Source organism: Canis aureus, chromosome 23 (assembly GCF_053574225.1).
Source record: "Canis aureus isolate CA01 chromosome 23, VMU_Caureus_v.1.0, whole genome shotgun sequence".
In the NCBI taxonomy this organism is placed as follows: Eukaryota; Metazoa; Chordata; class Mammalia; order Carnivora; family Canidae; genus Canis; species Canis aureus.
Window position 1 is genome coordinate 30,436,518 of NC_135633.1, and position 27,674 is coordinate 30,464,191.

General features: G+C 38.9%; 1 protein-coding gene across 4 annotated transcripts in view; it reads right to left on the minus strand.

Moving 5' to 3' along the window:
- CLNS1A (chloride nucleotide-sensitive channel 1A) overlaps window positions 1-27,015 on the minus strand; it is a 42,406-nt gene extending 15,391 nt beyond the window's left edge. Inside the window, exons 1-7 of one of the 4 annotated variants that reach the window (XM_077867183.1) lie at window positions 26,794-27,015; window positions 19,930-20,066; window positions 13,372-13,464; window positions 12,586-12,693; window positions 11,298-11,471; window positions 6,472-6,561; window positions 3,431-4,214 (exon numbers count right to left, since the gene is read on the minus strand). In XM_077867183.1, coding sequence (XP_077723309.1) covers window positions 6,494-6,561; window positions 11,298-11,471; window positions 12,586-12,693; window positions 13,372-13,464; window positions 19,930-20,066; window positions 26,794-26,918 — 705 coding nt within the window. In that variant the 5' untranslated portion in view covers window positions 26,919-27,015 and the 3' untranslated portion in view covers window positions 3,431-4,214; window positions 6,472-6,493. Of the gene's footprint in view, window positions 1-3,430; window positions 4,215-6,471; window positions 6,562-11,297; window positions 11,472-12,585; window positions 12,694-13,371; window positions 13,468-19,929; window positions 20,067-26,793 lie in introns of those variants that run through there. The other 3 variants (XM_077867184.1, XM_077867181.1, XM_077867182.1) reach the window with 3 other exon arrangements.
- Window positions 27,016-27,674: the final 659 nt, after the last annotated feature.

Here is a 27,674-nt window from a genome sequence, read left to right on the forward strand (position 1 = left end):
CAGTAAAGGCCAAAAGGTCCTATAAGGAAAATGCATAAATTTATTCACATCTATTTTGATTGCTCAGATTTTTAAATTTCAGATTTCTCAGATATATTCTAAGTGTGAGTTAACACTATCTGCAGCTTTTCTGTTATGAAAAGAATTACTACTGTTGTGTAATAATATTTTTGAGCCATTTTCTAGGCACTGTGGTTCCAAGTAGATTAGTGATTCATATAATTTTCATAGTAATAATTTAAAAAGTCCTAAGAATTAGCCTCCATACCCTGGGTTCTACATCTCTATTTTATTTTCTTTTTTTAAAAGATTTTATTTTTAAGTAGTCTACACCCAACATGGGGCCCAAACTCACAACCCTAAGATCAAGAGTACACACTCTGGGGATCCTTGGGTGGCTCAGTGGTTTAGAGCCTGCCTTCGGCCCAGGGTGTGATCCTGGGGTCCCGGGATCGGGTCCCACATCGGGCTCCCTGCATGGAGCCTGCTTCTCCCTCTGCCTGTGTCTCTCAGGAATAAATAAAATCTTAAAAAAAAAAAAAAAAAAAAAAAAAAAGAGTTACACACTCCATTACTGAGCCAAGCAGGTGCCCTTATTGTCTTAAAATTATGGTTAGTAAGAAAACTTTTGACTAGGTTTACTGCTCTCCCAAAAGTTTTTCTGACTTCTCATCTGAAATTATGAAGTCCTCCATATTACATACTGGTTTTACTTATGCATATATAAGCAAAGTGAGATGCTAGTAAAAATGTTTGTTTCAGCTCCTTTGTCAAGGAATGGCAATAATTGTATTAGAATCCTCATAAGGAATTTGCTTAGAATTATTTCATATTAGCCACTGAGGATGAGTATCTTGATATAGATTCATCCATTCTAGAAATACTTTTCAAACAGGATTTGCACAAGAATGGGCTATATAGTAGGATGTTATCTGAAATCCTGCAGAAAAATAAAATTCTATCTAAAAAATCCAGTGTCAGTGTGCTTGGGCAACTCAGTTGTTTGAGAGTCCAACTCGTGATTTCAGCTTAGGACATGATCTCATGGGTCTTGAGATCAAAACCCCCTGTCAAGCTCCATGCTCAGCAGGGAGTAGGCTTGAGATTCTCTCTTCCTCTGTCCCTACCCTTGCTCATGCTCTTGCACTCCTTCTCTCAAATAAATAAATAAATCTTAAAAAGGGTGCCTGGGTGGCTCAGTCGGTTGAGGGTCCAACTCTTGGTTTTGGCTCAGGTAGTGATCTCAGGATAATGGAATTGAGCATAGCAACTGGCTCCATGCTCAGCTGAGTCTCTGGGATTCTCTCTCCCTCTGTTTCTCCCTCCTCTTATCCTCAGTCTCCCTCTGTGGAAATAAATAAGATCTTTCTTAAAAATCTAGTATCTCTCTGAACAATGAGTAATCACACTTATCTTCTTCTAGAAGTAAAGAGCTATAAACCATGACCATCTATGCATCATCTCTCATCTTTACCAGTACTGACAAAGATCCTAACAAGATCTCAAAGTTCATAATGTACAAAGGTTTTTAATAAGCTTATTTGAAAAGTATTAATATCTAACTGATCTGAGAGAGGAGAAAACTGACCAGGATCATTTTAATGAATACATTTTCTTATTTTTTAAAGATTTTCAGTAAACTCTACACCCAATGTGGGGCTTGAACTTACCACCCCAAGATGAAGAGTCCTATGCTCTACCAACTGAGCCAGCCAGGCACCCCTACAAATCCATTTTTTAAACGATAGAATTTAGAACAGATGACTACACTAGCTTTTATGGATATTTTAGATGGCTCACAAAATGGGGGAAAATGTCCATGGCTTTTCTTTAAATTTCCTCTATATCAAGAAATAGGAAGCAAAACAATTACAATTAACACTTAAATTAAGCTCAAATAGAATCAAGAAATGTTGGTTTGGCTGAGCATTATGAATTTCATTTTTAAGACATCTGACCTGAGATTGCTTTTCACCTTCTATTTTCTTTTCTTTTTTTTTTTTCACCTTCTATTTTCTTAAAGTAATGGGTGCAACTGACTAATATTACAGAATGTTACAGCTGGATCTTTGAAAGTCATTTAGTCTAGTCACCTAATTTTGAGGTGAGGAAACAGGCCCAGAGAGGTTTGAATACCTTGTCTGCCAAGCCAGAACTAGATGCCTGGTCTCATGCTTTTTAGATGACTGCATTACCCATACTATGAGCTGACCACAACAGTGCCTACAGAAACAGTCACAGAATCTCAATATTTTCTCAATATTACCAGAGCACTTTATTGCTTCACCAAAAAGTCATGAGGACAAGTTTGTATGACTTCAAAAAAGGCCCCAAATAGAATTTCTAAGATTGGTCTATGAGAATACCCTGACTGGTTACTGAAGAAGAGGTAAAATGTCTAGGATAGAATAAGTGCTGCTGAGATTGACAGCAGATACATTTGGGAACTTCCTGTATTGTCCATTGAAAATCCTACAGTTAAGAGAGAATTTGCTTCCTTTCAACTGCTGATTAACGGTAAAGGTGTATGGTGTTTCGGAGCACAGGCTTAAAAATCATAGCTCACTATCTATATGACCTTATGTGTTATTTTACTTCTATCTGTAGTTTCCTCATCTCTAAAACGGAATAAAAGCACCTCTAACCTCATAAGGCAATTAAGAATATTATATGTGTAATGTATATAAAGAATCCAAGTCAGAGGCACCTGGGTGGCTCAGGTTGTAATCCCAGGGTCCTGGGATTGAGTCCTACATCAAGCTCCTTGCAGAGGAGATTAAAGAAGTTATCTGCCTCTGTCTCTCATGAATAAATAAATAAAATATTAAAAAAAAAAAGGAACCTAAGACAATGGGTGATACAGAGAAGACCTCAGTCAACTTCATCCATTTCCAAATGGCCTTTTTACTTGCCTATAGAAACAAATCAGTATTTCTGAGAGTCTGATCAGAAAAAGGAAAATCAGCTTTTTTCAGTCTACCAAGCGGGATGACAGAAACCAAGTGAAACTGCTGAAAAGAACACTGGCCTTAGTGGTCACAAACTAAAGTTTAGCCACTAATTACCCAAGTGATTCTGAATAGCTTTTCTAAATATATTTTTAAAGTCCTATGGTATAGAAGGTCCAAGTATAAATCTGTAATTATAAATCAGCCTTACAAATACCCTGATGTTTGTGAAAACTAAAAATTCAGAGTTGATAAGAAATTACTCCTGATCCAAGTGGAAGAAACAGAAATCCCTTGGAATGCATTAAATCCTTGCCCTATAAAAAACTGCCAGAAACTCTAACTGTATTTTTAATCATTTCATGTTCATATTCTCAACAAAAGTCACACAAAAACCAACAAGACTCTTGTTTTTTTGACAGCCTTAATTAAAAGAAAACTTTTTTCTTCATTAATGGTTTTAGTAAAGAATGAGAGCACAATAATATAGAAAACCTAGATTTATTTGTTAAACTATTACAAAGACAAAACAAGTATCATTGAAGTACTGTGAGGACTTCATCCCAATTTCATTTGTTATGGAAACTGACCTAAGAGGTTAGAAATTAAAGGCTATAACCTAAGAGGTTATAACAAAACAGACTGGTGAAACATGGTGAAAGAAGTAAAAGCTAACCAGAAGCATCCATATTAGTGGTATTTCATGTGGCTAGGATATTTCCCAAGAGGCTCTCTAAAGATGCCTAAATGAATTAACCTGGATCCCAAATTAGTAAAAAGACCCTAATCCCTGTGAAGAACAAGCAGTGGCCAGGATTTCTCTGAGATCTCTTTGTCTTTCTTTTTAAGGGGTAAGGGAATCCTTAGGCTCTAAAGGATATATCTTAGATTCAGCCTCCTTCCTTCCCATCCAGTCTACCTATGTCTTCAAGCACCTGCGCATTCTCACCACATAGGCCTGCCAGGTTACAGAAGATGCATATAGTGAAAGCAGGAACTATAGGCCTACTCAGAGGATACCTATACACAAAAGTTTTGGGTAGATGATAAACTACAAATACCCTCTTGGTTAAGTTAATTCACCTTTGTTAATAAAGGTCATAGTTTCTTCTGCTGGTGACAACTTTTTGTCTCAGTATATAGTCTGTCTCAAAAAAAGAACTGGTTCAGGTAAATTTTGGAGAAGGAAAAAGACTTTCATCAACACCCACTCCACAGTAGAAGAGGCACCAAGTTCTTTAGTCCTTTCCTAGTTATGAGCAGAATCTGAAAAACAAAAGATTTACAGTGTTTATAATAATAGCTATTATTTATTGAATGCCTAGTCAAGAGTGCCAGAGAACTTCAATATATCTTAGTCTTTGGAACAATCCTGGCAGGTAGTTTATCAACCCCATCTTCAGGTGAGGAAACAGAAGATTAAAGAAGTTATGTGCCTTATCAAAGGCACAGAAGCCGGTATTTGGTAGAGCTGTGATTCCACCACTCCTGTGCCTTGACTTCACCCCATCTCATGCACTAAGAGGTCCTAGTTCCATTATCTTGAAATTATTAATGGTTGCATAAACACTCTAATTATTCCTTGTTCATTCCATAAAGGCAAAAACAATTTTAAATGATTTGTATAAACTTTATGAATAAAATATCTGTCTATTCCAGCTGTAGCATAAAATGAATAGAAAACAGGGCAGCCCTGGTAGCTCAGCGGTTTAGCACCGCCTTCAGTCCAGGGTGTGATCCTGGAGACCAGGGATCGAATCCCACGTCGGGCTCCCTGCATGAAGCCTGCTTCTCCCTCTGCCTGTGTCTCTGCCTCTCTGTCTCTGTGTCTCTCATGAATAAATAAATAAAATAATAAAATAAAATGAATAGAAAAATCATCAGCTCATTAGAAAGTCTGTGGCTATTTTATGATTATTTCCCCATAAAATTACATTATAAGGAATCCTAAGAATTCTCATCAGTGAATTGCAGAAACATCTCATTTATGTAACCATTAGTGACACAACAAATGAGTTTCTCACACTTCTGATTAATACAGTGGTGGGTATTCTCTGAATAGTCTTATTTTCAAGAAGAAATACATGAAAGCCAGAAGATCCAAAAAATATTTTCAGTTTCAATAAAAGTCACTAAGTGTTACTGAACTGAAAAAAATCAACGTGCTATGAAGAATATGGTAAGTAGGAAAGTGAGAAGAGAAGACGACCAATGTTGGCACTAAAAGGTTTCCCATACAGTATAATACTGAAGTACTGATACCTGGAACAATGAGATCTGAAAATTAAAGCTAACACAGTTGTAGCAATATGAACACATAATTTTGGCTAAATGCAAAAGAGACAATGATGGTTTTAAACTACATGGCTACCAAAGACAGAAATAAATGCTGGTGAAATAAAAAGAGGGATCTGACAACCTAACTGGATAACTTACAAGAGTTAATCAAGAGTCAAGCCAAAATCTATAAATCTTGCCACACTATTACCATATGCTTTCAAGAGGACATGGGCATAAGTAACATCTCAAAGACTAGAAGACAGCCAGTATTCAAGAAAATGCTACCAGGTCAGAAGTAGGAGGGCACTGGAGCGGGGAAAGAGGGACAATAATTTTAACAAAGTAAAAATCTTATAGCTCATAATGGAAGGCCAACTAGTCCTAGAGCTCTAGATGGTATGAACTAACCATACGACCTTCAGTTATTATCAAACATACAGCTGAGATACTCAAGCTGGCAAAGGACAATTTATTCTCAGAGTAACATGCAGCAAAGTCAGGGACAAACTTTAAGCAAAGAGAATGTGTCAGAGAAAACTGGCCACAAACTCTTAGGTCAGTCAAGAACGCAGTTATGAAGCAACTTAGGAAATGATAGCTTTTGGACAAGTGTGCATGGACTTACAGTTTGGCAAACTGGTCTTGAACAGTAAAGTGCCCAGGACCTTGGTCGTCCATTATTTTCAAAAGGAGGGAAGTTGATAAAAGATTATGATTAAATTAAAGGCTTAGATATAATCTAGAATTACTTCTACTTCCTCCCTAAATTGAATAGCAGTGAGCTGCAGCAAATCTCTGCTTTTGTGTTTTCTGAACATGTTAAGGTTTCAAACACCACAAGTGGGAAAAGGTGACTTGAGCAGAGCAGGACATGATCTCAGGCTCTGTTGCTCCCTACTAGCCAATCAGGGAAGCTCTTCATTTCTGAATGAGTGAATGTCCATCTTCTGAGCTCACCGAAGATGAATCTTATTCTTTCATGCCTCAATGCCTAGCATTACCCGATGTCCAGCACAGTGCTTAACATGTGGTTAAGCGCTCAGTAAATGTTAACTTGAGTATCACTGTTTGCAGACCTTAATTCCTTAGAGGGAAATAAAATATAAGTCTCAATAATTTCAGAAATGGAGAACCAACATTTTTCCAAACTGCAAACTGTACAAAGTTCTCCTGAATTAGAAAAATAAAAATTAATTATTTCATGTGATTTTTCAAGTTCAGTGACAAGGGAGAAAATACTCACCCCACAGCAGCATAAATCATCTTCAGTGATCAACATCTGCATCCTCAAACTGTCCAGCAACTGTTGGTGTAGTGTCTACCTCCATCCCATCTGAAAAAAAAAAAAAAAATCAACTGCTGAGCAACAGTCTACTGAGCTCTTCAGATACCTAGAGGTTCAACCTATACATCAACCAGAAAGAAGCTAGTGCCCTCTGTTGGTAACAGCTATTTCTTTCTCTTATGAAAAAGGAGGAATAAACCAAGAAAACAAATGCCACCTGTACATTTACTTTATAAATTCTTAACCTCAAAACTAAAAGAACATTAGATAAGTTTTAAATGTAGTGGGCATCAACTATTCCCTCTTCACAGAACTGTGCTGGGTATTTACTGTGTGACATCATTACTATTTTAAGATTTTATTTATTTGAGAGAAAGAGAGAATGAGCGAAAGGGGGGGAGACAAGGGGAGAGGGAGAAGCAGACTCCCTGCTGAGTTGGGAGCCTGATGCAAGGCTCCACCCCAGGACCCTGAGATCAGCTGAAGGCAGATGCTTAACTGAGCCACCCAGGCACCTCATTATTTTTATTTTTAAAGGTATGAAAGTCCTAACCTCACAAAGCTGACAACATAATTTGGAGAAAAGACAAAGTAAGTAGAGTGAGGTTCTTGCTTATCTATTTTCCTCATTTTATAGAGGGGAAAAAAAGTGTGTGTAGGGAAAGACAAGGAAGAAAAAGCCCTCTGAAAAGAGTTGTTTACAGCTGCTTTCTCCATATCCACACCTCCCACTCACCCCTCAACTCTTTAGCCCAACAACAGGCCTCTGCCTGAGCCCCCTAGCACTCTACCACCTCCACATGCAGCAGGGCATGCACATGTAACACATTTCTAAAGTTAACTCATCTTTCCACATAGAAATTATTCTCTTGGGGCACCTGACTGGTTCAGATGGTAGAGCATGCGACTCTTAATCTCAGGGTCGTGAGTTCAAGTCCCACATTAGGTGCAGAGCCTACTTTAAAAAAAGTCTCTTTCCAGTCTTACTGAAGGATACCTCTTACTTTTGACATTCACTGCCACTACCAAATGTAGGCCACGATCTCTCTCATTTAATTTAAATCACAAGTTACTTAACAGCGTTTTTCTTCTCTTTCCTCCAGTATTTCCCTCTGCAATCATTTTTCCACATCATAGCCAGGGTCATCTTCTGCAATACTAATCAAACTAAAAATTCTTCACCTCACATTCTCATTGGCCTACGCACTAACATGGAAGTTCTTTAACAAAGCTTTCAAGTTCCTTTAAGATATAACCCAGTTCACTCCCCCACTTTTATCTGCTGCTATAACAACTTTCTCTTCAACATTCAGAATTCCAGACATAATGAACTACTTTCAGTCCCTAAAGTTGAATGGTCTTTTGAACTCCTGCACATAGTTGATCTCATTACCTGCCTCTCTCTCCAACCTGTATGCAATCCCCCCTCACCCGGGTCACTTTTACTCCTCTTTCAGATCTTGGCTCAGATGTCACTCCATGAAGCTTGAATTTAACTATCCAGGTTGGGTGAAGAGTCCAGCCTCATTCCCTAGTTTCTCAAGCTTCCCCTATAACTTTATGCTGTATCACAATGTACTGTAACTGCCTAATTAGTTAATTTATTTTTCTCTACACAAGAATGCTATTGATATGAAGAGAGTAATCTCATCTCTCTTGGGCACTGATGTATTTTCTATACCTGCCAGAGTAGTTCAATAGGCACTTCTTACATAAATAAGTATACGAGGCACTGAATACCACAAGGAGATAGGATGTTTTTTCAGTGCAAAAAAGATGGTTTTATTAAAGCATGGGGAGCAGGATTCGTGGGTAGAAAGAACTGTGAGAGGGTGTGTATAAACTGCAAAAAGACTGAAATTTACCAAGACAGCAGATCATAGGTGTTCGCACCATAAAAAAACATTAACTATGTGAGGAGATAGATATGTTAATTAGCTTGGCTGTAGTAAATATTTCCCTATGTATATGAAAACATCATCTGGCATATCATACCTTAAATATATAATCTTTATTTAAAAAAATTTAAAAAATAAAATCAAATTTCAAAAAAAGAAATGCACAGGTCAAACAAAATAAGTAAATGGCAAAAAAAAGTGGCATGGGTACTCAGGACTTTAGAAGGTGGTATAGGCTAAAAAAGTTTCATATACAGACAACTCTTTGAATACTAATAAGGCATAGGAATAAAAATCCAAATTTCATTTAGCAAAAAGTATTTGTGATCTTAAAATCATTTGCTATAAAGCATTAAATAAGAAATTTTACAATTAAAAAAAAAACCTTCAGTGTAGAAAGAAAAGGCTTTTCAACGTCCAAGGACACTTTCTTGTTAATCACTGTAATAAAAAGAAGGTAACATCTTGAATTCTTTCACCTAAGAGTTTGGTAGAACACTAGAAATCATCTGAGCCATTTCACTTTACATTAGAAGCTCACCAACCAGGACTTAAAATGGAGAGGATACACAAGGAATAACAATGTGACCCAAAGCTTAAACTTTTCCAAATTAAAGTATCCCAGGACTTCAGGGTTCCCAGGTCAACATGCCGTATGCATGAAGATACCGATCACAGCATTATGACAGAAACTTACAATGCCCAATAAAAGAAGAACTAGGGGTGCCTGGTGACTTAGTGGTTAAGCGTCCAACTTTTGATTTTGGCTCAGGTCATGATTTCAGTGTCCTGAGATCAAGCCCCATGTTAGACTCCACACTCTGCAGTGTGTGTTTGAGATTCTCTCCTCCCCTTCTGAACCATTCCCTGCTTGCATGCTCTCTTTCAAATAAATTAAATCTTTAATTAAAAAAAAAAAGAAAACCTATGGTAACCCTCTTTGAGAACATTCTGCACCTCAGGGTGCCTGGGTGGCTCAGTTGATTAAGCATTTGGCTTCAGCTCGGGTCATGATCCCAGGGTCCTGGGATTGAGCCCTACATCAGGCTCCATGCTCAGTGGAGAGCCTGCTTCCCCCTCTCCCCTTCTGTTCCCTTTGCTTGTGCTCTCTCTCATATAAATAGATAAAATCTTAAAACAAAAAAACAAAACCCCAAAAACACAACATTCTACATCTCCAAAAATTAGAAGTGGTTAAGACTCTAGAGTAACATAAAACACTAGTATATATTAAATACATGTAAGGTGCAAGAAGTGCTTATAATAAGGCCTGATGTATTGTTTTTTAATTTTTTTAATTTTTAAAGATTTTATTTATTTATTCATGAAACACACACACACACACACACACAGAGGTAGAGGCAGAGGGAGAAGCAGGCTCCATGCAGGGAGCCCGACGTGGGACTCGATCCTGAGACTCCAGGATCACACCCTGGGCTGAAGGCGGGACTAAACCACTGAGCCACCCGGGGTTCCCCTGATGTATTGTTTTTTTGCATATTAGCTCATTTAATCCTCTTACCACTTATTAGCTATTTGACCTTATGCAAGTTACAGGATCTTTCTGTGCTTCAGTTTCTTCATCTGTAAAATAGGGATCGTAATAACATTTACCACAGAGTGTTTTTGGAAGGATTAAGTGAGTACACATGTGTAATGTGATTAAATCAGGTCTGGCACATAAGAGCTGAGTGTTCTCAGCTACTCACTCAGTATACTACTCAGTGTAGCTGAGTGTTCTATTGAAAATAAGTAGGAACAAGACTGAAGATATCTGGGGCAAAGGCAAGGTTGTTTCTTCAGAATTAGAACTTTATATGGTGAGTATCGGGCAATCACTGAGGGGGACTTCCCTATATGGGTGACCACAGAGTATTCTCAGAAGATTTAATGGCACAATAAGTTGGAGGCAGGAATGACTGAAGCAAAAAATTACTATTATAAATCTAGTGTGAGAAGACAAGAGCCTATGACTGAATGAGAGCAGTAATAATAGCAAGGAAATGTGAAAGTCATTTACATGAAAAATCCATGGGACTCGGCATTGCACTGGAGCAAGGAATACAAAGTAAAGGCTGAGTCAAAAAGAGTACTTGAACATTCTGGTTGAAACAGGATACTCAGAAAAGCCAACCAGTCTAACAGGGGAAATAAGAAGCCTATAAAGTAGAGACAACTGAAGTGAATTTGAAAGCCACTTGCTTAAGGTCCAGAAGTTTGCCACAAAACAAGAACCCAAGTTTCTTGAATGCTGCCTAGTCCTTTTAATCAATTGACTATTCTAGTTTTGCATATATCATGTAGGAATTCATTTCAAAAATAAAAATGTTAGGGACGCTTGGGTGGCTCAGTGGTTGAGCATCTGCCTTTGGCTCAAGGCCTGGTCCCAGAGTCCTGGGATCAAGTCCCACATCCGGCTCCCTGCAGAGTGCCTACTTTTCTCTCTGCCTACTCTTTGTGTCTCTCATGAATAAATAAAATCTTTGAAAAAATAAAAATAAAAATAAAAATTGCAGCATTGATATGTACACACACACACACACATACACATACATAAGCATATGTGGAATATATTACTGGATATGTAACAGAAAACTTAATAGTGGTTTTTCAAATATAACTACACTTGATTTTTCATTTCTTCTCTGCCTGTGCCCATTTACTATTTTTGTAGTTGAGGGGGAAAAAGGAAAAAAAAATAGAAAAGAAAAAAAAAGTTCCATGAAAATTCCCATTCTATGTATTTCTAGATTTGCTTCCTATACTGAGTTAATTCTGAGACTTTTCTGTCTTAAGAATTTCCAAGAGAATTCCGATCTCTCTATAACTTCCTTTGTTGACCAAATAAACATTTGACTTGTTCACACTGAAAGAAAGGATACTCACCTTCATAATCTCTGATTGAATCTTCTGTCCGGACTCCAGCCATGTTATATTGGCTGCTCACAGACTGAGAAAGCATTCCTTCTAATCTCTCCAAGGTGGCTTGGCCTTCTGCTGTTAAATGGGATAATCCTTCTTCATAGGTATAAAATGTAGGGATGTCCCCCTGCCCTTGTTCTAAACAAATAAAATGCTTTTAAGCTATTATAAAGCAATTAGAAAAACATGGATAATTAACAATGTATTTATTGAAGATAAGGTACAGTTTTAAAAGGTTTCCAGGAAAATATTTTCAATATTCATTTAATACACATACATAGGTCATCTGTTGAAAATAAAAATACAAAGAAAATGTCTCTACCCTCTAGAATGAGAAGAGATTCCAAAAGATAATGAGCCAGAAAATAGCAATTCTCAAAAAATCAAATGTCCAGGGGACTAGAAGGAAAAGAGGGTGTTCCTAAGCCCAGGAAGTCTTATGTTATCCCAAAGTGGGAATTGACAGGTGAGTGTAAACTGATTTCATACTAATTTGTACTGATGCTTTTCTCTGTATTAAAATATATGCTGCTCCTTTTAAAAACTCAGAAATTCTGTTAAATGTAAAAAAGGTTAAAAAGAATCATTCAAAAATCTCAGCGACAATAAAAATGTATTTAGATATATGATAATTCCAGAACGGAGTTTGTCTCAGGCCAGGAAGTAGGTACATATGGAGGAAAGGACTTTGGAAAGGCAGACTGGTGGACATGAGAGCAGTGGGAAAAAGAAAAGAGAACAGTAGGCACCTCAAGTTACAAGACTCTACCAGGCTAGTGATGGTATTCTGGTCTGGAGGAGGCAAAGAGAAATAATCTTAGATAAATGAAGTATGGTTCTGGGGGGAGAAAATGACTTTGATAGTGAGTTGTTTGAAGGAATATGTTAGGTAAGGATGATAAATGATGATAAAGGTTTCAAGTGGTGGAGGCTTGTTCTCTGGGAGCAGCTGCATCAACTTAAAAGACACTCCCAACCACCCATTTTCCCATCTACTGTTTTTTTTTCCCTTCCATTTATCTCTATCCATTTTCTGCCTCCAATAATACATACTTTTTACCCTAAAGCTTGGAAAGCCCATCCATTTTTCCAGTTTGGCTTAAACATGGATTGTGCCATTCAATTTTATTAATAACCACACTATATGGGTATTTAATACAGAGATATAAAGAACTATAATCCCATACCCTTAGTACAAATAAATGCTTAAAATGAAACATACACACATTAAAAAAAAATCTGTTTCACTAACCATGTGCTTCCACATCATATTCTTCTCCATCGTAATCATCTGAATCTTCATCCTCAGGATCAGGATGCAAAGCCTGGCATTCACACATTGCAGTGAACATTGCCTCCACTGAAGAAGGAAATTAAATTGTAATAAACATTCTTTTCTGGTCAGTATAGAGTAAAAATTTAATAATATAATCACAGTACAAATAAATCCAATGGGTAGACAAGAAATATACCAGAGTCACTATTTACAAAACCTGCCAAATTCCAAGGAGAATTGATCTTGAAAAGTACTTGATGGCAATAGACAAGTCACAAAATAGTAAGAGTCATTTTAAGATAATGTTGAGATCTCTTCATGCCTGGCTGGATTTTCTGAGAAAAGGAGTCAGAGTCTTGGTCAGACTGCTGGCATCAAGGTGAAGCCCCTTTCAGTTGATAGGGCTCTTTTCCTGCTATCCTGGCATCTTCCACTTCGGAATTGCCATGACTCCTTTCCCTCTATCTGGTAAGATTCAAAGTTAACAGCATCAAGTCAGTAAAATAACCAGATCTCTCCATTCACAAAACACACCAAATAATGTGGCGTCTCCTATACTGTTACCACATTCACAATCTTTGATATTTATAGGTATCTGGTCCTCAATGATATGACAGATATTAAAATGAATAGAAAGGCAATAGAAAAAGCAATAGAGCAATAGAACAGAGGTAATGAGGGTAAAGGTAAATGTGTGTGTGTATATGGGGGTTGGAATGCTTGGTAATAAAGAGAAAAGAAGCAATTCTACAGAATACTCACATGCTGATTTATCACTAGGCACAAATCTAAATTCAGCAATAGGTTCAACATCATCATCACTGTCTTCTTCTTCAGCAACAGATTCTTTTGATTCTTCTAGGGAGAGAATAAAAATAATTTTTATTTTTATTATTTTTTAAAGATTTTATTTATTTATTCATGAAAGACAGAGAGAGAGGCAGAGACACAGGCAGAGAGAGAAGCAGGCTCCATGTAGGGAACCTGATGTAGGACTCGATCCGGAGACTCCAGGATCACACCCTGGGCTGAAGGCAGACGAGCCACCCAGGCATCCCTAAAAACAATTTTTTTTTAAAAGATTTTATTTATTTATTCATAGAGACAGACAGAGAGAGGCGGAGACACAGGCAGAGGGAGAAGCAGGCTCCATGCAGAGAGCCCGACGTGGGACTCGATCCAGGGTCTCCAGGATCATGCCCTGGGCTGCAGGTGGTGCTAAACCACTGCGCCACCGGGGCTACCCCCCTAAAAACAATTTTTAAATGATGTTCTTGTTTTGGAAAAACAGAAGCCTAAAATAAGCTCTTATTTATGCTTATTCTAAATACTGCAATACATTTTTAAGATTTTATTTATTCCTGACAGTCAGAGAGAGAGGCAGAGACACAGGCAGAGGGAGAAGCAGACTTTCAACCACTGAGCCACCCAGGCATCCCTGCAATACATTTTTTACTTCACATTTTAAGAACATTCATGATTTATTTTTAGGCCTAAAAAAGACTGTGGACAGCCTCCTTGGTCTAGTCACACTGTACTTCACTGAGCTCTAGGGATTCTAAGATTCTAAGCACTCTTCAGGGTCATGGTGGGCGGTGAGGAAACGCAAACAGGCCTCTAACAAGTATAGTTCGATTGTCATCTGCTTCTCTTACCTTTCACCATGAAACAAGGGTGCAGTAGCAGTTTGTCAACCACTGATGTAATTTATCACCAATAATTTACAGAGAAAACTAAGGCCCATAAAAGTTAGCTGACCCTTGGGGATCCCTGGGTGGCTCAGCGGTTTGGTGCCTGCCTTTGGCCCAGGGCACGATCCTGGAGTCCCGGGATTGAGTCCCACATCAAGTTCCCTGCACGGAGCCTGCTTCTCCCTCTGCCTGTGTCTCTGCCTCTCCCTCTCCTTCTTAAATAAATAAAATCTTAAAAAAAAAAAAAAAAAAAAAAAAAGTTAGCTGACTCAACAGCAGATAAATTACCAAAGTCTGCAGGCAAGAAAAAAATACAAATGTTCGGGATGACTGCGTGGCTCAGCGGTTGAGCGCCTCCCTCCCTTCAACCCAGGGCATGATCCTGGACTCCCGGGATCAGGATCAAGTCCCACATCAGGCTCCCTGCGTGGAGCCTGCCTTCTCTCTGTGCCTGTGCCTCTGCCTCTCTCTGTGTCTCTCATGAATAAATAAATAAAATCTTAAAAAAAAATGTTCAATAAAGAGAACTAGCACATGATGTCAATGGAAGTAAGAACTGCCACTACTATTTTGGAGGTGTATATATCCTACTACCCAGCAATTCCTAATCTAAGTATATATTATGTACACAAAGAGTCTATACATAAATGTTTATTAAAGTACTATATGTACTTGTAAAAATTTTTTAAAATGTTAATTTTAAAAAAAGAAACAGATGTAATGTAACCCAGTCATATTATGTTTTATATATAGGTAACAGTTTAAAAAGGAACAAATATCTATACATATCAAAACGGGGATCCCTGGGTGGCTCAGCGGTTTGGCGCCTGCCTTTGGCTCAGGGTGTGATCCTGGAGACCCAGGATCGAGTCCCACATCAGGCTCCCTGCATGGAGCCTGCTTCTCCCTCTGCCTGTGTCTCTGCCTCTCTCTCCCTCTCATGAATAAATAAAATCTTAAAAAATATATATATATATACATACATATCAAAACGCTTAGATTAAAAAAAGTAACGGAGTGAAAAAACTAATTGCAGAATATATATAAATACCACTTACATATTAAAATTTTAAACACAAAACTAAATCATTATATTACTTAGGGATTTATGCATATTCAGTAAAAATCTAAAAGCTTAGATGGGAAGGATATATACCACCCACCTTTAGGATAATGTTTACCTTGGGAGATAGAGTAGTGAACAAAATGAGAAAGGTACAATAAAGATTTCAAGAGTACTGATACAATTTTATTTCCTTATTTTTTTTTAAAGATTTATTTATTTATTTGAGAGACAGAGAGCACACATGCAGGGAGGAGGGGCAAAGGTGAGGGATAGAATCTCAAGCAGACTCCCACATGAGCACAGAGCCAGACACCAGGCTCGATCTCACAACCCTGAGATCATGACCTGAGTGGAAATCAAGAGTCAGACACTTACCTAATTGAGCCACACAAGTGCCCCCAGTTGTATTTCTTTAAGATTAATTATGAAGAAAATATTAGAATTTATGCTAGATAATGAATAATGTAAAAATTTTATTACTCTCTGTATTTTTCAATGTCTAAATTATTTCATAATTTAAAAAAACAGGTGAAAGCACCTGGTTGACTCAGTTGGTAGAGCATACTGACTCTTGATCTTGGGATATAATTTCAAGCCCCACATTGGATGTAGAGATTAACTAAATGTAAGATTTTAAACCTAAAATCTTTAGGAGTGCCTGGCTGGCTCAGTCAGTAGAGCATGTGACTCTTGCTCTCAGAGTTGTAAGTTCAAGCCCCATGTTGGATGTCGTGATTATTCAAAAATATGTTCAAACTAATAATCTTAAAAATATAAATTAAGGGTGATGAATCACTATATTCTACTCGAAACTAATAATAATAATATATTATTATATTGTTAACTGAACTGAATTTAAATAAAAAATAACTACATAAAAATATAAGTTAAATGTTGTTTAGCATATTAAAATTACCATTTTAAAAAAATTTTAATTCTCCATGCAGATAAAAGTCAGGTAGAAAGATTCTTACACTACTATTGAAAGGGTAAATTGAAATACACTTTCTGGAAAGCAATTTGACAATATATATGTTAAGAGCTTTAAAAGTATTACCTTTAAAACAGCAATTATATACATAGGAATCAATTATAGGGGGTGTCCACTAAATTTTTTTTGACTTTTATTTTTCTAAGTCATACAAGCTGAATGTAGAATAAAAAAATACAGATAAGCAAAAAAGGAAAAAAAAAAATTAAGTGACCATTATTAACAATTTTAAATCAGAGATTTCATAGGACTTTTTCTGTCTTGTTGTTGTTATATTGTTACATTGTTATATATAATCTGTAAACAAGTAAAATAATACAAAAATACTGGGGAATTCTAAATAACTCTAAATAGTTGAACTGAAGACATTATTATATGGTATTATGAAACTTTTCAGGGTTTAAAAAGAATGTAGATGATTCTAAGGAAAAAGTAGGTCCCTACCACTCTAGATCTTCTCCCTAGAAATAACAATTATTACAATTTGTTTTATATCCTCAGGAATCTACCCTAAGGCAAGAAATATAAATGCAATACAGTATTTTTGCAATTAAGAAAAAAAATACAACCATGATCAACACTAATCATCTCGTGCTAGATCATATTTTATCTGTCATATTTTCAGTCTCTAAACCTTTCTAAATTTTCAACAGTGGGAATAAGTTTTTAGTTATTTTTATTTGTTGTTTTTAAGATTTTATTTATTTATTCATTCAGGAGAGACACAGAGAGGCAGAGACATAGGCAGAGGGAGAAGCAGGCTCCCTGCAGGAAGCCTGATATGGGACTCCATCCCAGGACCCCAGGATCACCCCTGAGCCAAAGGTATATATGCTCAACTGCTGAGTTACCCACGCGTCCCTATTTTTGAAATAGCCCAATATCCTTGGGATGCCTGGGTGGCTCAGGGGTTGAGCGTCTGCCTCTGGTTCAGGGTGTGATCCTGGGGTCCTGGGATGGAGTCCCGCATTGGGCTACCCATGGGGAGCCTGCTTCTCCCTCTGCCTATGTCTCTGCCTCTCTCTGTGTCTCTCCTGAATAAATAAATAAAATCTTAAAAAAAAAAAAAACATAAAATAATATAATGTCCTCAACTATAAGCTAAAGGTCCACATTAATGAGGTTTATGGAGATCAACCAAAGGGAAAAAACACCTGGAGCTGGGAGAATCAGGATGAGAGGAACAGGGATCCCTGGGTGGCGCAGCGGTTTGGCACCTGCCTTTGGCCCAGGGCGCGATCCTGGAGACCCAGGATCGAATCCCACGTCAGGCTCCCGGTGCATGGAGCCTGCTTCTCCCTCTGCCTGTGTCTCTGCCTCTCTCTCTCTCTCTCTGACTATCATAAATAAATAAAAATTAAAAAAAAAAAAAAAAAAAGGATGAGAGGAACAAAAGGCTGGGAAAACAGGATCCAAGCACATGTAACATGTGAGAAGAGCTGAGTCCCACATAAACAGAACTGGAGAACTACAACATAAATGTGACCCAGGAGGATTCTACTTTCTAGAAAGATAGTGAAGTCCTACTTACTTTAGTAAGAAAGGATTAATCATAGCCCCATCAATTTCAAGAAAATAATCATAGAGAGCAAACATTTAAAACACCTACCATGAACCTACTGAATCCTTACTGTCTAATTTGGGACTCCCGGTATTTTCATTTTTAACAAGTTCCCCACGTGTTTCTAATGTACAGCCAGGTTTAAGAACTAAAGACCACTACAATCCCCTCATTTTGCTGAATGAAATTGAGGCTCAGAGAGATGAAAATAACTTGCTTACCAAGTTAATGACAGTCTTCTTATTCACTGTGTTTTTCTCTTTAGTTAGCTTCACTGAAGCCCTACCTCTCTAATTTTCTGACATACACCTTTCCCCAAAGCTAATGGTCTCCATTATTTATGGGCATTTCACATCAGGGTTTGGAAATGACTGGCAAGGTCACCTCTAAGTTTTTGCAATTCTATGGATGAATGAATGGCTTAAACTAAATATGAAATATAATAATCTTGGTTATAAAATCATAGCTGCACTTACTTGGAAAGTGAACTTTGTGCCCAATACCTCCTCAATTGAAGTCTTACTACAATCCCAGATCAACAGCTTTTTCTTTTCCTTACCCTCTCTTTCAAATTTCACTAGATTTTTATATCTATCTTTGCACTTTCTCCAATGGCAAGTGTTTGAGATTGCCTAACAAAAATATTTTCAGATAGCTGAATCAGGCAGGGATGATGAGATAGGGCTTGACAAAAGCCCTCAATATTACTAAATAATTAGTGTCACACTGATTATAAATGGTCATCTTATATCTGAAACTATATTAAAACCCTAAATTGAAGGAGCAATAGCTTAACCGGCAAACTTATGGGATTGTCTTTATACACTATTATCAAAGAAAGGCAACTCATTATTTTAAAAGCACAAGTTTAGGGACACCTGGGTAGCTCAGTGGTTGAGCGTCTGCCTTTGGCTCAAGGTGTGGTCCTGGGATTGAGTCCCACATCGGGCTCTCCACGGGGAGTCTGCTTCTCCCTCTGCCTATGTCTCTGCCTCTCTCTCTGTGTTGCTCATGAATAAATAAATAAAATCTTTAAAAAAATAAATAAAAATAAAAGCACAAGGTTAGTAAAAGTGTAACAAACTGTCCTTTCAGTCACAAAGTTGTGCATTTCTATAAAAGGTGAGCATATTAAAGTAACACAGTATAGGAAAAACTTGTCATTTAGTTATGCTTAAAAAATTAAACACAAGTTTTAACTCTGTACCTAACTTGTTTATCATTGGGAATTCTAATAACCCATTGCCAACAACCCCCAAAATGGATTTTTTTCTTTCTTACTCCTTTCATCATTCTCACTAGATTTTTTATGAATCTTTCTAATTATTTCAATAGCAAAAAACTTGGGAATCTTGTACCACAGAGTTTCTCAACCTTGGTACCACTGACATTTGGACTTGGTAATTCCTCACTGTGGGATGTCGTTCTGTGTCTTGTGGGATGTTAAGTAGCATCTCTGGCCTCTAACTACTAGATACCAGTAGCACTCCTCCCCTCTTCCACTCATGACAATCAGAATGTCATTGCCTAAGGAGAGGGGGGACACAATACTGTCTCCTACTGAGAACCACCTCTGTAATAAAATGGAACCAACAACAACAAAAAACAACAAAAAAACAAAAAACAAAAAAACAAAAAAACAAAACAGGTTCTACATTTTGTACTTGGAGGCACAAAGTATCCTGATCCAAGCTTCTAAGGATACCAAATATAAATGCCTTAACAAAAAGAAGAACAGTTAAATGCAAGAGAAAAAACCAGAAATACAAATCCACAATAACTGAATAATTCTATGTGCAAATATATATAGAAAGTAAAAAGCAGTATCTAAATTATTTTACTGAGCTGAAATTTTGCTTAATAAACTATTATACAAAATAGGTCAATGGCTTGAATATTACTTTATGATCAAAGACTGCTTTTTATTTTATTTTATTTTTCAAAGACTGCTTTTTAAATATATGTAATAGTCTATCAAAGGAAGCTCAAGATTAAATTACACCATACATACCTCCAAATTTAGCATTCACCATAACATACAAATGCTCTCGTGGATAGGCATTTAGGTCCCTGGACACCGCATGCAAGCTAATGGTGGGGTATTCCAGTGAGAATCCTAATCCAGAGCCATCTAACCAAGACAGGCGGCTGAAAAACATGTGTAAAATAGATTATTTTAAGAAATTAAATCCTAAAAAAAAAAAAAAGAAAAAGAAAGAAAAAGAAATTAAATCCCAATTTAATCCTAAAGTTTATAAAGACTCAGCTTGGGCACTTTTATGCATGTGAATAAACTCAAATTTAGTATTTAAAAATATTCATAATATAAGAAAATTCAGCAGCAGGAACTGACTTTCTTTAAAACCAATTCTGTTAAGTTCTCTTCCCCTCTACCTAAAAATGCAAAAAAGATTTGAAAAGTAGTTTTTTAAGTCACAATGTGTTTCTATGTATTTCATGCTGGTTCTTACTTGGAATGTCTTCAGGTGCCTCACTTTTGCAAATTCTCTTCAACTAGTTAAGTACCAGCTCCTCCTTGAGCCCTCCAATTACTCTACTCTAGCTCATACTGATCTCTCCTTTTTCTGAACTGTACTTATGTGCAGTAAATAGGCCATTTAGTCCTTAATTCTGTGCTAATGAATGTCATACTTACCCTGACAGAATGTGAGCTACCTGACAGAACCTGTCATATTCCTTTATTTCACATTCTTCAAAACCACTAGCATAATGCTCAGCATGTAAGTATGCAATAAACACCTGGGAGTCACTAATTTCTCCACTAATCCTACATTAAATGACATATACATGAAAATGCTATAATCATACTTACACAGATTAGACAATACTTATCCCACTGAAAGACTTTATGAAGCCTTTCATTTATTCTGCAGCTTTAAAATAAACAGACAAGTAAGCAAGGTCTAATTTTCCCTCAAGACTGTCCAAATGCAAATATTTTAATGGTATAAGAAAGGAAACATATTACCAAAACCAGTCTGTTTAGTTTTGAGTAAAGGCTGGCTAATTTTTTGGCAATGCTTCACCCACCTGGAACTACACCACTTAGTAGGGGAAAAAAAAAGTAGCAAAAAGATTGTGAAGAGACCACACACACACACACACACACACACAAACCAACTAGTGGTATAAAAGTTAATGCAATATAGTGGCTGCACAGGGCTGGAGAGAAATGAAACTGGTAATGAGAATGAGTGCTCGTTTCTTGTGGGGTGATGAAAATATTCTAAAATCAATGGTTGCGCAGTTCTGTAAAGAGACTAACAACCACTGAATTATATATTATGTGAATTATCTCAATAAAGCTTTTATTTAAAAAAGAAATTAATGCACCCCCATATCATTCTATTTTCTATACAATTTTAACAAGCCTGGTTGTCTAATTTCTAATCAAGCAAAAACAAATACAATAAATGAACCTAAGACTCCCTTGGGCAAGAACAATGACAGTGCAGCAGTCTGAGATCATTTACACTCAATGTAAGGGGAGACCGAACTTGACACTTCAGTCCCCCTAAAGAAAATCAATGTCGGGATCCCTGGGTGGCGCAGCGGTTTAGCACCTGCCTTTGGCCCGGGGCGCGATCCTGGAGACCCGGGATCGAATCCCACATCGGGCTCCCGGTGCATGGAGCCTGCTTCTCCCTCTGCCTGTGTCTCTGCCTCTCTCTCTCTATCATAAATAAATAAAAATTAAAAAAAATTAAAAAAAAAAAAAGAAAATCAATGTCTGAGAAAACAAAAGTGTATACAATTCATAACCTCATTTATCAAAAACAAAGGCAGAATTAGATTGTGGTGAAAACTATACAACTCTGTAAATGCACTAAAATGCAATGACTTGCACACTGAAAAGAGCAAAAGCAAAAGATGTACTGTCATTTGCAAAGATTTCCATTCAACACAGAAAGAAAGAAAGAAAGAAAGAAAGAAAGAAAGAAAGAAAGAAAGAAAGAAAGAAAGAAAGAAAGAAAGAAAGAAAAAAAGAAAAGAAAAGAAAAGAAAAGAAAGAAAAGAAAAGAAAAAAAAAAAGAAAACCAAACCTGGAAGGCTTAAAGTGATAAATCCTAAAAACTAAAAGAAAGGGGACACCTGGATGGCTCAGCTGATTAGGCACCTGCCTTCTGCTCAAGTCATGATCTCAGGGTCCTGGGATCAAGCCCCACAGGTTCCTTGTTCAGCAGAGTCTGCTTCTCCCCCTGCCCCTGCCCTTGCTTGCACACACTTTCTAAGAAATAAATAAAATGTTTAAAAATAAAATAAAATCACCTTAAAAAAAAAAAAAGAAGCTAAAGAGGTAAAAGCTCTAGGCATGATTTTCCAGAATGATTCATCCCATTAGTTTCAAAGAAATAGATTTTACTATCATTAGATTGTGTGTGCTATATGTGCCTTTCCTGTCCATTGTCTTCCTCTTAATGTGGAGACGAAATAGAGCTTACATATCAAAGAAGTACTGTCAGTCCCTTACTAAAACTATTATTTTAAGCAAATAAACACTCCTTTCTCACCTGAAAAATACCGCAGTATTATCACAGTTCAGAAAGTTATAGTTCAAATTTGGGTGTCCAAATGATTTCAAATATCCAGAGCCACAAAATTTAAATGACTCCATTCAAAGATGGAAAACTGAAATACAAAATAGACTCAGTACCTATCAAATTATGGTCTTTATTTAAAAAAAAAAAATTTATTTATTTCTGAGAGAGAGCCAGAGAGCAAGGGGGAGGAGGGGGAGTGGGAAGGAGAGAATCCCAAGGAGACTTCCCGCTGAGCTCAATCTAGCTCAACCTCACAACCCTGAGATCATGACCTGAGCTGAAATCAGTCCCTGAGCCACCCAGGCGCTTTAAAAAGCATATAATAATTGCTCCATAATACATATAATAATTGTCCCTTATACATGGACACACACTCTACAAAACAGAAGTTCCATTTAAAAGCAACATTTAGGGCAGCCCCGGTGGCGCAGCGGTTTAGCGCCGCCTGCAGCCTGGGGTATGATCCTGGAGATCCAGGATCGAGTCCCACATCGGGCTCCTTGCATGGAGCCTGCTTCTCCCTCTGCCTGTGTCTCTGTCTCTGTCTCTCTCTGTGTCTCTCATGAGTAAATAAATAAAATCTTAAAAAAAAAAAAATAAAAGCAACATTTACTGATCGCTATGTTCTTACTCACTTTTCACATATTTTAGAAGAAAAGCCCTCCCAAACCAAAATAGCTAATTAACTATATCCAGTCTCAAAGAAACCATGAGTCACAAAAGGGAAAAACAATTAGAAAGATAGTAATGCAGAGGAACGTTCTGCTAATTTCCAATGCTTTTGAATAAGTATAATCATTATACTTTATTACCAGGATGAGGTGAAAAACAGGATAGAAGGAAAAGTTTTAAATTTGGGTGGGCTTAATTATTTGGTTTAAAATTAACTTTGGCTTAAGATAAATATGATTTAATTACCTACTTTATTTTACCCATTTCAAATAATCTATTTGGAATGATTCATGCCTCTGGTCCCTTCTTTACCTGGGGGTTTAGAAAGTCAACTTCCTTTGAAAACTCAACTTTGAAAAATAAGCCCGAGTTCTATATCTCTCAATACACGTCCGAGAAACTACTTAAAATCAAATCAGACCCTATCATTAAAGATCTCCTTGTCTAAAGATCTCTTTGCCTAAAATCATAAAATGATTTTCTCTAAGCCTTTGGGCTATAACCCAAGCTCATGGAGCACAGCTCTCTTCCTCCAGCTTTATCATTTTTCCACTCTTTCCCCCTCATTCTCTCAGATGAAGAACTGCTAAATGGTGTGTGCGCACATGCATATTTATATGTCCTGGGCCACACTAAATATTGTTTCTTACCCTTGCCTCTGAGCATCCTATCTCTTCTAAATAGAATGTTTCCTCTTAGCTCCAACTCATTCACCTGGCTGCTAATCCTCATTTGTCATATCCTCTAGGAAACTGTCCCAGTTTGTTGAGGCCTTGATTTTATCAAGACCTGGAAATGCTTGGTAGGATAGAGAAGTGGAAAGAGACCAAGGAGGTAATGTTAACAAAGAGCAGAGAGTGATGAATGTAGGTGTCCATGGTACTCATAATATTCTATTCTTAACCTAGATGGTAGACATACAGGGGCTGGTTTAATTATAATTCTGTAAACCAGGGACACCTGGGTGGCTCAGCAGTTGAGTGTCTGCCTTTAGCTCAGAGTGTGATTCTGGAATCCTGCATCAGGCTTCCTGCAGGGAGTCTGCTTCTCCCTCTGCCTGTGTCTCTGGCTCTCTCTGTGTCTCTCATGAATAAATTAATTAAAATCTTTAAAAAAAATTTCTTTAAACCATCCATATATAATGTATATTCTTTCTGTATCTTACAAAAATATTTTCTTAAAGAAAAGATCTGTTAGTGAAAAGTTGAAATGAAATTTTTTTAAACATGTAAGACCTTAAAAAGGAGTTTGTATTTCTTCAGTGTGACAACTGTATTGTGGTTATACAGGACAATGTCCTATTTCTTAGATTTTTAGTAAAGTATTTATGGATGAAATAATAACATGCCCGCAACTCTCAAATAGCTCAAAAAAAGACACATGTGGTAAAATGTTAACAACTGATGAATCTTTATCTATGTATATTAACAACACTTGAAATTTTTCTTTAGGTTTGAAGTTTTTCAAAATGAAAAGACAAGCATAGGTTTTGTCTTCCTTCCCTGAACAGTTGTTATATTTTAGAAAGAGTCAATATACAGAAAAGCTGTAGAAAAATAAGGATAGTGTAGGGACTATCTGTGCTGTACTCTCCACGACTTAGAAGAAATTTTTTTCCTAAGATCATTAAAGATCTCCTTGTCATTACCCAACAGATGCTTTTTCAGATTTTGACTGCTTCTCCCTCTTGTCTATTTTCTTTTTTTAAAAAAATATTTTATTTATTTATTCATAGAGTCACACACAGAGAGAGGCAGAGACACACAGGCAGAGGGAGAAGCAGGCACCATGCAGAGAGCCTGACGTGGGACTCGATCCAGGGTCTCCAAGATCACGCCCTGGGCTGCAGGCGGCGCTAAACCCCTGCGCTATCGGAGCTGCCCCACTGGAGCTGCCCCCTCTTGTCTATTTTCAAGTCTCTTCTTCCATTATCTACCTCTTACTGTAGATATGCCTTGGCCCTCTTCTCTTCTGGGGTACCCAATCTATCCCCCCAATGAGTATATGCTAACCCTTATACTAATGATTTCTCAATCTCTCTGTCTCTCTTTTTTAAGAGTTTATTTATTCATGGAAGACGACACATACAGAGAGGCAGAGACACAAGCAGAGAGAGAAGCAGGCTCCATGCAGGGAGCCCGATCCCAGGACTGTGGGATCACACCCTGGGCTGAAGGTAGGCACTTAACCTCTAAGCCACCCAGGTGTCCCCCCCCCCCCCCCCCCCCCCCGCCAATCTCTACCTTTAATATCACTCTCCCAAGATACACACTCTTATGTCCCAACTAATCGCATATGTCTAGAACAGCCTCATTATCTGCACGTCACCTGGAACTTGCTTTTTCTCCCATCTGTATTTCCTATGTCAGTAATTGGTTAAAAGCCTAAGCTTTGCTCAATATTTAGATTTCCCTCAAAGGGTTCTTGGGGCACCTGGGTGGCTCAGTTGGTTAAGCATCTATTTTCGGCTCAGGTCATGATCCCAAGGTCCTAGGATAAGCATGGAGTTGAGCTCCACAGTGTGGACCTTCCTGCTCAGCAAGGAGCTTGCTTTCTCTCTCTAATATATAAGTAAAAATTAAAAAAAAAAATTTTTTTAAATCAAGGGGTTTTTACTTTTTTGTGTGTGCTCTCTCTGGTAGGCAAAAATTTGCCTCCCCCATGACCTTCAACACCGTGTCAAGCCGGAGTTGTTACATGGCAAGAGAAAACCTGTATATATAATTAAGGTTCCTAATCAGCTAACCGTAGAATGGGGAGATTATCCTGGATATTTCTGTGTGGGTCCAGTGAAATCACATGAGCTCCTAAAAGAAGAGAAACTTCTCTGGCTGCAGACAAAAGTGATGCAGCAGCAGGAGTCAAGGCAAATTTCAAGGACAGGAAGGATTCAATGTGTCATTGTTGGCTTGATGATGACTGGAACCACATTATTAAGAAAACGGGGACCTCAGTCCAACAACTTCGATATTTGAGATACATCTGTCTTACTGTAAAAAAAAAAAAAAAAAAAAAAAGGGTACAGTGTTCCAGGTGGCCAAATAAAAGGGCAATTCCTTCTAGGACTGGAAATGGGAGTCGGAAATGGGAAATGAGACACGGGAGTCTGGTCCCTCTGGATCTGACCTCAGCTTGCGTGGGGTTGAGGATGATGTTCCTCTCCCCATCCACACCTACAGAAGAAAAGCTGTATTTCTTAACCAAACTTTTAAAATCCTGCACAATCCGTTCTAGACTTACACATCTTGCCGAGAGCAACACCTCCCGCACCTTTTCCCAGAAGAGACAGGCACATCGATGATTCTCACTCAGGGGCCGGAGGCTCAAAACCTTAAAACGAAGCCCTGAGTAAAGAGCGACGCACGCGCCAGACCTCGGGACGACAGGCAGGTAAAAAGCCTGTAACTCGTCGAGAGAGGACTCCGTGCCAAGTAGAGAGAGGAAGGCTCGGGAGGGCGGGACACCCGGACAACCGAGCCTTCGCCCCGCCGCGCAGGCCTCGGCGAGGCGCCCCGGAGCCCGCGCGCCCCGCCCCGCGGCAGCCCCGGAGGTCGCGGTCTCGCCCTCGCCCGCGCCCGCGCCTCGTCCTCAGCCTCGGCGGCGCGCGGGGAGCCGGCGCCCAGCGCAGCGACCCTGCCTACCTCTCCGCAATGTAGAGCGTGCCGGTGCCGAGGCCCTTGCCGTTCAGCACGGCCTCGGTCTCGGGCTGCTGCTGCCGAAGCCCCTCGGCCGAGCCGGGCGGCGGGAAACTTTTGAGGAAGCTCATTGCAGCAGGGAGCGCGGAGACACAGGCCGGGAGCGAGCTGCCGCGCGGCGACCCCAGCCGCTCGCCCCGCCCCGCCCCGGAAGCGGCGCCCGGCACCTCGGAAGAGCAACGAGGCCCGCCCCGGAATCGGAGCCCGCTTCCGCCATAGAGACGAGGCGCCCGCGGCCGAGCTCTCAGAGGCCTGAGGGGGCCCCGCCCCCCGCCCCGTCGCCGTGTGGGAGGCTCGCGGCTGCGGAGAGCTGTGCTTTCCCTCGACGTCCTGCTGCCGGCCGGGTCGCGGCGAACCTGTGAGAGGGGAGGAAGCGCAGGGAATAATACAGCCCTTTTTCTACAGAAGAGGAAACAGGCTTGAGCCTTGGGCAGGAATCAGAGACTGCGCTCGTCTAGATGGAGGTCGGAGGTCTCCTCACGGGTTCGCGGCTCTTCTCAACCCGCGCGGGGCCTCGGCCTGGTGGGGGCCCCGTCTCAGCCTAACCGCGTTGCCCCCGACCTAGTCTAGGGCCCGAGGCTGCCCCGGGGCGGGCTCCGCGCGGGCCCGTGTCTCAGGAGGTAACGAAGTCCGCGTGGAGAGCTGGCCGTGCCCGGGGAGGACACGGGGCGCTGCAGGGAAAGGAGGTAGCCCATCAGATTTGGAGCCCTCGCTTGCTTTGCTGGACACCGGAGAGCGTAAGAGCAACGAAATCTTTAGTCAGGAAATAATCGGTGAAGGTAACTGGGCGTTGTGAGCCAGGTACTGCCCCGGGCCCTTTACCAGTA